General features: G+C 42.3%; 1 protein-coding gene across 1 annotated transcript in view; it reads left to right on the top strand.

Annotated features, from left to right (window-relative positions):
• ubr1 (ubiquitin protein ligase E3 component n-recognin 1) overlaps window positions 1-13981 on the top strand; it is a 189088-nt gene that overhangs the window by 58258 nt on the left and 116849 nt on the right. Inside the window, exons 7-11 of the mRNA XM_067991119.1 lie at window positions 957-1019; window positions 5657-5780; window positions 6388-6495; window positions 12965-13053; window positions 13754-13852. Coding sequence (XP_067847220.1) covers window positions 957-1019; window positions 5657-5780; window positions 6388-6495; window positions 12965-13053; window positions 13754-13852 — 483 coding nt within the window. The remainder of the gene's footprint in view (window positions 1-956; window positions 1020-5656; window positions 5781-6387; window positions 6496-12964; window positions 13054-13753; window positions 13853-13981) is intronic.

Raw genomic sequence — 13981 nt, forward strand, 5'->3', positions numbered from 1 at the left:
CCACCCTCTATAAACTTGAGCTCATCCAAAACTTTGCTGCCTGTTTCCTAACTCGCACCAAGTCCCGTTCACCCATCACCCCTGTGCTCACTGGCTCCCAGTCCGGGAACACCTCAGTTTTAAAATTCTCATCCTTGTTTTCAAATCCCTTCATGGCCTCGCCTCTCCCTATCTCTGTAACCTCCTACAACCCTCCGAGATCTGGGCTCCTCCAATTCTGGCCTCTTATGCAGCCTTCAGCTGTCTGGGCCGTAAACTCTGGAATTCCCTCCTTAAACCTCTCCGCCTCTCTACCTCTCTCTCCTCCTTTAAGACACTCCTTAAAATCTACCTTTTGTCACCTGTCCCAATATCTCCTTATGTGGCTCACCAGTGTCAAATTTTGTTTGATAACGCTCCTGTGAAGGTGCTATATAAATGCAAGTTGTTGTTGTGAGGAGCCACCTTCATTCCATTTGGGCTTGACACAGCGTAGAATGGAACTCTTGTGATTTTGAGCCAGACATTGAAGAGCGCTCAATGGGACCCTTGTGCATCTCACGCACTTCATTAACTAAGGTAGAAGTTTATAATGTTTTGCAGAAGTGGCATTCTAACCCTCATTCTCAATGTTTAAAATTTACTGGTTCGGAGCAGAGTTCTGCACACATGAATAAACAATTCCGTATATAGGCACAAACCTATTGGTTAACCAGTAGCTTAAATTGTATTATCCTGAGTTACACTTGCTGATCAAACAGACCCATGTTACTTGATCTGGAATCAGTTGTTTTTCTTTATATGGTTTTTGTCCTTTTTAAACAGTCAGCAAAACCATAATCAAACACATTCAATGTAAATAAACTGTCTGATCTCTCAATTAGTTCATGTCAACTTGCTTATTTTGATTTAAGTGCGTTTCATTGCAGTACTGATCTATTTCATTTGCTTGCTTTTTTGTGTTTTGGTCTTTCTAGGGTCGTAGAGCTGTAAAGCATGGAACATTGAACTCATGTCAAGAAACAAAGCAAGAGGTCTTTGTAAGTAAGACCAAATGCTTGCCATGTGCATTTAACAGCTGTAGTTGAAGTTTACAGTTGTGCCATTAAATATAGCAGGATGTAGAGAGTCCTTTTAGAATTATTAAAACATTTAATTTATTAAAGCATTTGCACCATTTCTAGGTGGCCAGCTTTTATTATTTGAAGACTATGCGTAAGGAAATAATTTTGTTCTGATCTCCAATATTTATTGCTAATTTTATCACAGTTTCTCTGGAGATTTGAGTGAAAGCTCGATATATGGCTGTTGTCTAGTGATATATTTATTTCATCACCTGTCCCCTGAAAGAGTTCCACACTGTGGATTACCTTTGGTGCTTTTTCCCCCCACACCAATCCTGTACAGGGCCTTCCATTTGTTGCAATCTTGATGGTTGCACACAGCAAAAGAATTCTTTTAGTTGTTAAGTCACTGTAATTATATATACTTCTAAATAGTGTAATTATGGTTGCTTTCTCAGTTGCAGGAAATCTCTCAAACGTTTTACTTATTTCAACAAAGTTCCAATGCTTTATAGTCATGATGCCACAGTTCAGATTAAGGTGCCTTTTATTTTTGGTAACTGTTGGCTGGCTGCCTGGGAGCAGATCTCATGTCTTCAGCTCCAGTTGATGGGGCCCATTTGAAGATTTGGATTGAATTTTATGGAGCCCTGTATGACCAGCACCTGTGATGCCGCTGTTGCTTACTGCTGTTTCATGATGTCCAGAAGTGTGAAGAGTACTCCAGGCTTAGCAAAGAGCAACTCCTTTCTCCCCCCACCACCACCAAGAAAAATGGTCTTCATTCTTTCACAGAGAGATGCTAAGTTCTGATTCCTCAAAGTCCTTTTTCTACATCACCGAGTAAGAAATTATGCTGTTTGCGTTGTACGGAACCTGTCAAGGTGGATTCAGCAATAATGGTGAACTGTGAAATAAGGTTTTTCAGCATGCTTAGCTTCTCTTAAGTCACAAATGATATTTGGAAAGGCCAGGGTGGCCTCTGTGCTTTCCCAGTATAGCAGGAAGGTCCATACAGCTCAGCAATCTGAAAATGCATTGTCGGCCTCTCGAGACAGGCCTCAAAATGGCGGATCCTATCCACCTGCCAGAGGCAAGCACTCTATATTGTTGATACCTCCGCAGTTTTAGTTGGAGGCAAGGAATGAAAATCCTGGAGCTCTGCTGCCTCGAAGTGGCAAGAATGTTGAGTTGTTTGAAAGTGCAGGTTTTCAGCTGCTGGTGCTCTTCCCGTTGGAGCTAACCCTATAGTGCGAAAGGCTGTAAAAAGGACACTACTCTGCCTCCATGTAGATGGAGAATAGAGGCTAGCTGGAGACTGTTCTCAGAGACAGCGGGGGCAGAAGCAAGATGCAAAGTTTATTATAATCATTTTCTCCTCTATCCACCAATCTTTGTGTGAAGCTCTTAAAGGGATGCTGTCTGTGTTTCTCTCTTTTTGGAAGATGGAGTATTCAGTTGTTTATTGAAGTTGAACTACACTGAAAGAATGAAGACTATATGTATGATAGTTTATCTTAGTGCAGTGTCTGTTATCAGGCTTTCATTGCTGTACATTGCACTTCATTTCCCTTGTACTTCAGTTTTTTTTTCTCCCCTTGTTTTTCTGCATAGAAGATTCCTGTCTGAACATAAAATATTGGTCCAGAATTTGCTGAAAAAATAATGACGTTATTAATGTGCAAATTGGCCAGCAACTTGTGAGGGAGAGATACCCCATGAAATGCGAATCGCCACAAGTAGCTGGATGATTTGTTCCGCTCTGCTATTAGCTTCGCAAAATCAGCACCTCACACTTAACCTCCCCATGAGCTCCATGAAGTTGCTGGATTTGCGCATTAATTACCCATTAAACTGGCCACAAAGTTAAGTCTAGTAATTAATGGTGTAAGTAGCCTTTTAATTATATGATAATTGTTACTGACTGTCAATCATCCTCTGGCCCAGAAAGTTAACTATTACAAGTGGTGGAGTCTCATTCCTTCAGGTAGTGAATTGTTGGAGATTTTTAAAATGTCACATTTAAAAAAACGTTTTTTCTTACTTTTCCTTTTTTTTTCTCTCTCTCAATCCAATCTTTCTTTCCATCTTTATTTTTATCTCTGTACCTGCCTGAATTCACCCATTCTAATTCACCCTCCTTCTCAGTCCTTCCTCTGCTTATTTCTCAATCCTTTAATCTCATTGATTAAGGAGATATACTGTTTGCCCCATCATTCACTGAGGTCCCAGAAGCCCCGTTGCCCTGACCGCCCCGTTATCAGCTCGCACTTCCAGAAAATTTGTGGTCAAAAATTTGAGCTGAAGGCTGCAGGAATAAATCTAACAGGCAGGCAGTGAGATGCCCCACTCCAGCTAATTCTGGGCCATTAATAATCTTGAGTCTGAATGCACTTCATGTCAACTTCATTTATAAATTCCTGCGTCCACATTTATAATGGCAACTGCCTATGAAAAACCCCAGGCTGTAGTTGCATCCTCTCCACTGGAGGCGTTGCAGCACCACTTCATTATAAATGTGGACACAGGAATTAATAATGAAAATTCTAAAAAGAAAAGAATGTATTACTTTAAAGTAGGGACTAAATTACGTACATGCACCAATTATCGTCAACACACTAACCCGCTTCAGTTGACGACTGCATTTGGTCTTGACTCCCGGTGTTCAATACAGTGAGATCAATGAAATTCGTAGAAACCAAACTCTTATAGAATCATAAAAAGGTTACAACACGGAAGAAGGCCATTCGGCCCATTGAGTCCATGCCAGCTCTCTGCAAGAGCAATCCAGATAGTTCCCACTCCCCCGCCCTATCCCCGTAGCCCTGCAAATTTTTTCCCTTCAAGTACTTATCCAATCCCCTTTTGAAAGCCACGATTGAATCCGCCTCCACCACCCCCTCAGGCAGTGCATTCCAGATCACAAATACTCACTGTGTTTATAAAAAAAGTTTTTTCTCATGTCGCCCTTGGTTCTTTCCATACATTTTGCATCCTCCTGTGCACATTGAAGTATTCTAATCTAAGCTTACTGTCAGTATATCTTTAATTAATGCTGGTTGTCAGTCTCTGCTTCTTCAGGTTACGGTTTTACTTTTATGACTACTCAATTTTAAAATTCTCATTCATGTTTTCAAATCCCTCCATGGCCTCCCCCCTCCCTATTTCTGTAACCTCCGACAGCCCTCCGAGATCTCTGTGCTCCTCCAATTCTGGCCTCTTGCACATCCCCGATTTTAATTGCTCCACCATTGGCAGCCGTGCCTTCAGCTGCCTAGGCCCTAAGCTCTGGAAGTCCATCCATAAACCTTTCCACTCCTCTACCTCTCCTTTTAAGATACTCCTTAAAACTTACCTCTTTGACCAAACTTTTGGTCACCTGTCCTAATAGCTCCTTATGTGGCTCGATTTTTGTTTGATAATCGCTCCTGTGAAGCGTCTTGGGACCTTTTACTACATTAAAGGCGCTATATAAATGCAAGTTGTTACTGTTTCCCCCATCCACTCCTTCGAAAGGCTTCAGCACCTGTCACCAAAGTGGCCGCTGTTTGTGTGAATCTCGCCAGTTAGTTGTCTGCAGACTATTTGATTTGAGGGCTGCATCGCAGCTAAGTTCAACCTGTCCTCACTGAATGTCTGCATACGCTGACTTCCAGCAGGGTCTCCTGGATCGCAGTCAGGATTTTAAAACCATGGCTGATTTTCCTTCCTGTTTCTCAGCCTCAGGACACTAAGGTCAGCTGCAGTATCTACACTGCTGACTTGGTTGAGAATGTCTCATTCAGCACAAATGATGAATTGCTGCTGGAACCTTCCTGGTTAAAGCTTTGTTTTCTCTCATTTTTGATTGGATGATCTGGGTTTTCTTTATGTAAATTCAGCTAATCTTTGACCTATTCATTGAGGACTGTTCATCTTTTTGTCTTAAAATTTTAAGGTGTTCATGAATGGTTTTGATAAAGTAAATAAGGAGAAACTGTTTCCACTGGCAGGAGGGTCGGTAACCAGAGGACACAGATTTAAGATTATTGGCAAAAAAAAACAGGGGGCAATGAGATTTTTTTACGCAGGAGTTGTTGTGATCTGGAATGCACTGCCTGAAAGGGTGGTGGAAGCAGATTCAATAGTAACTTTCAAAAGGGAATTGGATAAATACTTGAAAAGAAAAACAAATTCAGGGCCATGGGAAAGAGCAGGGGAGTGAGACTAATTGGATAGCTCTTTCAAAGAGCCGCCACAGGCACAATGTGTCGGATGGCCTCCTTCTGTGCGCTATTCAATGAAAAAAGTGCTGAATGTGCATTTTGTCTCTAACTCAGATTTTGCTCCTGCTTTCTGTGTGCTTTTGGCCTTCTAATTTCTGATACTTTATTTCTAAAACTCCATGCGGCTCTGTCTTTAGGAATTGTCTGTTAAGCACTTTGCAAAGAGATGTTGTGTATTTGTCTATTAACAGAACCATAAACAATACATGGCATGTTGAGGGTGCCTTAGTGAATAACCACAGTTCTTCTAACAAACATTATTACAGATATGAGTAATGGATTGTTTAAATAGGTATTTAGTCAAATCAAAGGGAGTGCTGTAATGTGCATTGTTAATTTTTCTTTTAGAACATTACAAACAGTGTATTCCAATCACCCCTTCGCGTTGAGATCCTTCACTCAACTGTTGTATCCCATCAGACGTTTGCTTTACGTCTTCTATCGTGGCTTAACCAAGTTATCAGTTACTCAGGCAAGTGCAAAGCTTAGTTTTAATATTTTGATGAACTAGATATTTCAATTGTGCACACTGCAAAATGGATTAAGTAGAAGGAATTTGCAAGGCATTGGCATAACTGAGCTGTTGCCATTGTTTTCTCAATCACACAAGCAAACCTCAACCATGTTCTTTGATCACATGCCTGTGTCAAAGCTGCTCATGATGACTAAGGGTCTGAAGACTGGGTATCATTTTGGAGCCTCCCCCCCCCCCCATGTGTAGGGACCAAGACTGGGCAGAGTATTCCAAGTGCAGCTGCACCAAGGCTTTAAAAAGCCCAAGTACAGTATCCTTTAATATTGTACTGTCCTAGTGATACAGCCTAAGTCCCTATACCTTGAGCTTCTTAAATACGGGACCGTACAAGTATCTCTCCAATCCATTGAAACCTCAGAGTCGTTAAATATGAGTCAGTGGCTCTCAATGCATCTCCAATTTCCTTCAGCACTCTGGGGTAAATGGCTTCAAGTTCAAAAGCCTGACCACCCTTAAGTGTCTTAATCCTCAGTTATGACACATTTGTATTGATAAAGGTAAATTTGAGTTTGAATGGATGCAAACTGTTTTTTCTTTTGTGCAGCTGGCTTACGTCAGATTTTCTGTGAGGTGGTACTTAACCAGGAACCAGGCTCTGATCAACCTTGCCTGATCAGCAAATTAATGTTATCCGATGCCAAACTGTGGAAAGGTTAGTAAATTGATACTGTTGCCTATGCCAATTGAGTCAGCAACTAGTCTAATTCCAGTTAGCTAGGTATAGGAGACCCACAACTATATTTATTTTTATTTCTGAAGTTTTCCTACATTCTTAAGTTTTTGTTTCTCTTGGATGATATGAACTTTTTTGTCCTTCTGAGGAACTATAATCAAAAAATGATTCGTGTCTTTTTAACGCAGGATTGCATCCAATAATGGATCCCAGTCCCGACCTCTTTCCATTTAACCGAGTAACCCTGGGACATCCCTGTGATTGAGTCTTGGCTTTTAAAGGCCCCACTCTACTATTGAGTGGGAGATGGCTGCTGCTGCACCATTGTCTATTAATCCATCAATGTTAATTTGTCATCCCTGGCATGCTTTTTGAAAATAGTCTTTTCATATTCAATTTCCGGTATGTTGGCATTGGGCACCTCCTTTGGAGAGAGGAATCATTGAGGTCCTATATGCACATCACAGTTATTGCTGCCTTGGTAACCCCATAATCCCACTGAAATTTGTATTTTAAATATAAAAACTCATAAAATAACTAAAGAACCAATAGTAACTTTCAAAAAGGAATCGGATATATAATTGAAAAGGAAAAATTTGCAGGGCTGTTGGGAAAGAGCCGGGGAGTGGGACTAAATGGATAGCTCTTTCAAAGAGCCAGCACAGGCACGATGGGCCGAATGGCTTCCTTCTATGCTGAGAGATTCTATGATTCTAACCGTTCAGTTTGAGATACAGGAATTTGAGTGTCATTTGGTTGCCATTTGGTTGGCAGCTGCTAATTGTTGAAGTGAGGAGTCGGAGCAGCACGTGTTGAAATGGATCCATTTCAAGATTGCTTTTATCTTCAAATTTTGACAGCTTTTTGTGGAAACGTTCAACCTTTTCTTCGGGTTTTTAACAGCATTGTTCGTAAATCCACTTACAATTGACAGTTTGTTAAATTCTACCTCGTTATTGACGATGCTACAACAGTTATGAGTGTGTGAAGCTCAGGTTTGCATGAACAAAAACATGTGGAATTTGTAGCCACAGCTATGTACTTACCTTTTATATTAAAAATACACACACACACACACACACACACACCCCCCCCCCCCTTCCAATGTAGCCTTTCCTCATAGACATTTTAGGAGCAGCATTCTCTTCATAGCTCGCGAGCTCCACTCCCAAAGTAGATATTACAAGGGGTGACTAAAAGCTTGGTCAAAGAGGTGGGTTTTAAGGAGGACCTTGAAAGAGAAGAGGGAGGTGAGAAGGCAGAGAGGTATAGGGAGGAAATTCCAGAATGTACCACCTAGACAGCTGAAGGCACGGCCGCCAATAGTGGGGGCGGAGGGAGGGAGGATGCAGAAGAGAAACGCAGAGTGCTGGAGGGTTGGGATAAAGGAGGTCACAGAGATAGGAAGGGGTATGGCCATGAAGGATTTAAACATGAAGGGTCAGCAATGTCAAGGGTGATGTGTTAGGGTTAGAACTGGGTGTGGGATTGGATACAGGCAGAAGAGTTTTGGGTGAGCTGCAGTTCATGGAAGGTAGAGGATAGAAGGCTGGCCATGTTGGAATTGCTTGGAGGTGACAAAGGTATAGATGAGGGTTTCAGTAGCAGTTAGGCTGAGGCAGGGGCAGAGACGGGCGATGTTACGGAGGTGGAAGTTGGCAGTCTTTGTGATGAAGAAGATATGGGATTGGAAGCTCAGCTCAGGGTCAAATATGAAGACGAGGTTACGATCAGACTGGTTAAACCTGAGACAGTGGACGGGGAGTGGGATGGAGTTTGTGGTAAAGGGATGGAGTTTATGGGGAGGACTGAAGATGATGGCTTTGATTTTCCTGATGTTTAACTGGAGGAAATTGCGGCTCATCCAAGATTGGATGTCAGACAAGCAGTTTGACAACACAAAGGCAGTGGAGGGGTCAAGACGGGTGCTGGAGAGGTAGAGTTGAGTGATGTCAGCATACAAGTGGAAGCTTACCTTATGTCTTTGGATGATGTCGTCAATGTAGGAGGAAGAGGAGGGGGCTGAGGATAGATCCTTGGGGGATTCAAGACATAATGGTGTGGGGATGGAAGAGAGCTATTAGAATCATAGAATCATAGAAGTTACAACATGGAAACAGGCCCTTCGGCCCAACATGTCCATGTCGCCCAGTTTATACCACTAAGCTAGTCCCAATTGCCTGCACTTGGCCCATATCCCTCGATACCCATCTTCCCCATGTAACTGTCCAAATGCTTTTTAAAAGACAAAATTGTACCCGCCTCTACTACTGCCTCTGGCAGCTCGTTCCAGACACTCACCACCCTTTGAGTGAAAAAATTGCCCCTCTGGATCCTTTTGTATCTCTCCCCTCTCACCTTAAATCTGTGCCCCCTCGTTATAGACTCCCCTACCTTTGGGAAAAGATTTTGACTATCGACCTTATCTATGCCCCTCATTATTTTATAGACTTCTATAAGATCACCCCTTAACCTCCTACTCTCCAGGGAATAAAGTCCCAGTCTGTCTAACCTCTCCCTGGAGAGTAGGAGGTTAAGGGGTGAGCTAGATGGAGTTGTTCTGGCGATGATCGGATAGGTAAGAGTAAAACTAAGTGAGGGCAGTCCCACTGAGCTGGACATAAAAACATAGAAAATAGGAGCAGGAGTAGGCCATTCGGCCCTTCGAGCCTGCTCCATCATTCAAAATGATCATGGCTGATCCTCTATTTCACTACCATATTCCCTCTCTCTCCCCATACCCCTTGATGCCTTTTGTGTCTAGAAATCCATCTAGCTCCTTCTTAAATATATTCAATGACTTGGCTTCCACAGCCTTCTGTGGTAGAGAATTCCACAGGTTCACCACCCTCTGAGTGAAGAAATTTCTCCTCATCTCAGTCCTAAATGTCCTACCCCGTATCCTGAGACTGTGACCCCTCGTTCTGGACCCCTCCCCAGCCAGGGGCAACATCCTCCCTGCATCCAGTCTGTCGAGCCCTGTCAGAATTTTATATGTTTCGATAAGATCCCCTCTCATTCTTCTAAACTCGAGTGAATACAGGCCGAGTCGACCCAATCTCTCCTCATACGACAGTCCTGCCATCCTAGGAATCAGTCTGGTGAACCTTTGCTGCACTCCCTCTATGGCAAGTATATCCTTTCTTAGGTAAGGAGACCAAAACTGCACACAATACTCCAGGTGTGGTCTCACCAAGGCCCTGTATAACTGCAGTAAGACATCCTTGCTCCTATACTCAAATCTTCTTGCAATGAAGGCCAACATACCATTTGCCTTCCTAACTACTTGCTGCACCTGCATATTTGCTTTCAGTGACTGGTGTACAAGGACACCCAGGTCCCTTTTTCCATCAACATTCCCCAATCTATCATCATTTAAATAATACTCTGCCTTTCTGTTTTTCCTTCCGAACTGGATAACTTCACATTTATCCACATTATACTGCATCTGCCATGTATTTGCCCACTCACTCAACTTGTCTAAATCGCCTTGAAGCCTCTTTGCATCCTCCTCACAACTCACGATCCCACCTAGTTTTGTGTCGTCAGCAAACCTGGAAATATTACATTTGGTTCCCTCATCCAAATCATTCTTATATATTGTGAATAGCTGGGGCCCAAGCACTGATCCCTGCAGTACCCCACTAGTCACCGCCTGCCACCCCGAAAAAGACCCATTTATTCCGACTCTCTGTTTCCTGTCTGTTAACCAATTTTCAATCCATGCCAGTATATTACCACCAATCCCATGTGCTTTAATTTTGCACACTAACCTCTTATGTGGGACTTTATCAAAGGCCTTCTGAAAATCCAAATAAACCACATCCACTGGTTCTCCCTTATCTATTCTACCAGTTACATCCTCAGAAAACTCCAGTAGGTTTGTTAAACATGATTTCCCTTTCATAAATCCATGTTGACTTTGTCTAATCCCGTTGATATTTTCTAAGTGTCCTGGTATCACAGCCTTTATAATAGACTGTAGCATTTTCCCTACTACTGATGTTAGGCTAACCGGTCTGTAGTTCCCTGTTTTCTCTCTCTCTCCTTTTTTAAATAATGGGGTTACATTTGCCACCCTCCAATCTGCAGGAACCGTTCCATAATCTATAGAATTTTGGAAGATGACAACTAATGCATCCACTATTTCCATGACTACCTCTTTTAGTACTCTGGGATGCAGATTATCAGGCCCTGGTGATTTATCGGCTTTCAGTCCCATTAATTTCTCCAGCACTATTTCTTTACGAATACTAATTTCCTTTAATTCCTCCTTCTCACTAGTCCCTTGGTTCCCTAGCATTTCTGTGAAGTTATTTGTGTCCTCTTCCGTGAAGACAGAACCAAAGTATTTGTTTAATTGCTCTGCCATTTCCCTGTTCCCCATTATAAATTCTCCTGTTTCTGACTGTAAGGGACCTACATTTGTCTTCACTAATCTTTTTCTCTCTACATACTTGTAGAAGCTTTTACAGTCTGCTTTTATGTTCCTTGCAAGTTTGCTCTCATACTCTATTTTTTCCCTTCTTAATCAATCTCTTGGTCCTTTTTTGCTGAATTCTAAACTGCTCCCAATTCTCAGGCTTGCTACTTTTTCTGGCAACTTTATATGACTCCTCTTTGGATCTAATACTATCCTTAATTTCTTTTGTTAGCCATGGTTGGGCCGCTTTTCCTTTTGTGTTTTTGCGCCAGAAAGGAATGTATGATTGTTGCAATTCATGTATTCGTTCCTTAAATGTTAGGCATTGCCTATCAACCATCATGCCTTTTAATGAAGCTCCCCAATCTATCATAGCCAACTCACTCCTCATACCTTCGTAGTTTCCTTTGTTTAGATTTAGGACCCTAGTTTCGGATTGGACTACTTCACTTTCCATCTTAATGAAGAATTCTATCATGTTATGGTCACTCTTCCCTAAAGGACACCGCACAGCAAGATTATTAATTAATCCCTTCTCATTGCACAATACCCAGTCTAGGATAGCCTGTTCCCTGATTGGCTTCCCTGGTTGGACAGTGGAACAGAGGCATTGGAGGAGGATGATGTGGACGATTGTCTCAGAGGCTCTGAAGAGGTCCTGGAGGACTGGAAGAGATGTCATTTGTGACTTTGATAAGGGCCGTTTCAGTGCTGTGGGAGGGGTGGATACCTGATTGGAGGGATTCAAACTGGGATTTGCAGGAAAGATGGGCATGGATTTGGGAGGCAAAACATATTCAAGGACCTTGGAGAAGAAAGGGGGGTTGGAGATGTGGAAGTAGTTTGCAAGGACAGAGGAGTTGAGAGTAGTGATGACGGCAGTTTTGAAAGGGAGGAGGTCAGCCTCTGAGAATATGTAATCATTTACAATGTCAGCTAGCATGGGGGCCAGGAAGGGCAGTTGGATGGTCAGCAGTTTAGTGGGAATAGGGTCGAGGTAGCAGGAGGTGGGTCTCATGGAAAAGATGAACTTGGAGAGGGCATGAGGGGCGATAGGAGAGAAACTGGAGTGCGCCACGGGATCATGGTTAGAGCAAGGGGGAGCCGGGATTGAGATTTGACTTGGTGGAGAAGGAGAAGCAGCAGAGGCAGCTAACTGGATGGTCTTAATCTTAGTGACAAAGAAGAACATGAGCTCCTAATATTTGTTGGAGGCAAGGTAGGTGGGAGCAGGGCAGTGGGGTTTAAGGAGACAGTTGGTATTGAAGATAAGCCAGGAGTTTTTTCAGATACAGAATTCAATCAGATCAAAGCATGCATTGCTAGAAAAGTTGGAATAGAGCTGGTCCGTAGTTATCTGGTCTTGGAACCCTGCTACTATATAGGTTTATAGTGTCTGTCATTTTGTTCATACAAATCTGTTTATTCAAAGGTTATGTATAGTTCAATCATGTATAGGTGTGCTGTCAAAAATATATGCTATACAGATTCTTTGAGAGAAATTAGAATTCTAAATGTTGCCGTAATTGATTACAAATTTAATCGCTTTTTTAATGTATTTGTTTTGCTTTTCAGCTAACCTGTGCAAAATCTCGATTTGCATGAAAGGCTTTCAGATTTGCTGGGCCTCCGTGAATGCTGCTCAATAAATGTCACTAAGTGTCATACGTGCTTTCCATTTTCTTCATGACTTGTTGCAGGGTACAGCCTGCTCTGAAAAACACTGCTGAGGTCAGAATCCTGTGTGGGAACTCGGCACAACCGTGTCTTACCGTTCTGATACACACCTCTCACTCGGGAGGTGGTTTGCCACATCAAAGTGTAAAATGCAGTTGTGAATCATATAGTGGCCATTCTGCTCATGACTACAGTTGTGGATTCATATTCAGTAGCTGCAAAATGTCAGTGATAACTTCCACATTATTACCACAGGTTGCGCAAAAGAATAAAAATATGAAGTTTCTCAATGCTACAGATTTAACCAATGAACAGTCGGAGTAATTATGCAATCTTGTTTTAATGCAGGAGCACGAAAAATCTTCCATGAACTAATAGTGTGCAGTTTGCTGATGGAAACCGAATACAAGCGGCTCTTTGCTATCGAATTTGTCACTGTAAGTGCTCTCATTGTCCCGGTTACAGCCCAGCAGTGTCGGAGGTTTGGAAGCAGGCCTCCCCTCCCGTCTGCCCTCAGTTGGAACGTGATTGTCGAGACCAAAAAAAATGTTAAATGGGGAGGAGCAAAATATAAAATTTGGTTGCTGAGAACAATTAGCAGCAAAAAAAAGACACACATTGCTTTACATAAATTAAATGGGGGGAATCCTTGGTGCAAGGTGCCAATTATGAAATTATTGTCTTTAAAATTATGAAGGAGTTTGATAGGGTAGACGTAGAGAAAATGTTTCCACTTACAGGGGGAGTCCAAAACAAGGGGCCATAAATATAAGACAGTCACTAATAAATCCAATAGGGAATTCAGGTGAAACGTCTTTACCCGGAGAATGGTTAGAATATGGAACTCGCTACCACAAGAAGTAGTTGAGGCGAATAGCAAAGATGCATTTAAGGGGAAGCTAGATAAACACGAGGGAGAAAGGAATAGAAGGATATGCTGATAGGGTAAGATGAAGTAGGGAGGGAGGAGGCTCGTGTGGAGCATAAACACTGCCATGGACCAGTTGGGCCTGTTTCTGTGCTGTAATTTCTATGAAATGTAATTACAGATTGTTAAACTTATTATATCAACCACTAAAGTTTTCTACTGTGCAGTTTGTGGTTGAAAGGGAATAATCATCTGTTTGTTCCCAATAGCACTACAAGCAGCTGCAGCTTGAGTTTGTGGAGGATGATCATGATCGAAATGTATCTGTGACTGCACAGTCCGTTCAAATATTCACTGTTCCAACACTGGTAAGTAGAACAAGTACTGCTGAGACCTTCTGAAGAACAGATGGAAAGTGCTACACTTTGCCAATCCTTTAGAAATGCAAGGTATTAGCCGTGGCTCAGTGGTAGCACTCTAGCCTCTGAGTCAGAAGG

The sequence above is a fragment of the Heptranchias perlo genome, chromosome 10, assembly GCF_035084215.1.
Source record: "Heptranchias perlo isolate sHepPer1 chromosome 10, sHepPer1.hap1, whole genome shotgun sequence".
Classification (NCBI taxonomy): domain Eukaryota; kingdom Metazoa; phylum Chordata; class Chondrichthyes; order Hexanchiformes; family Hexanchidae; genus Heptranchias; species Heptranchias perlo.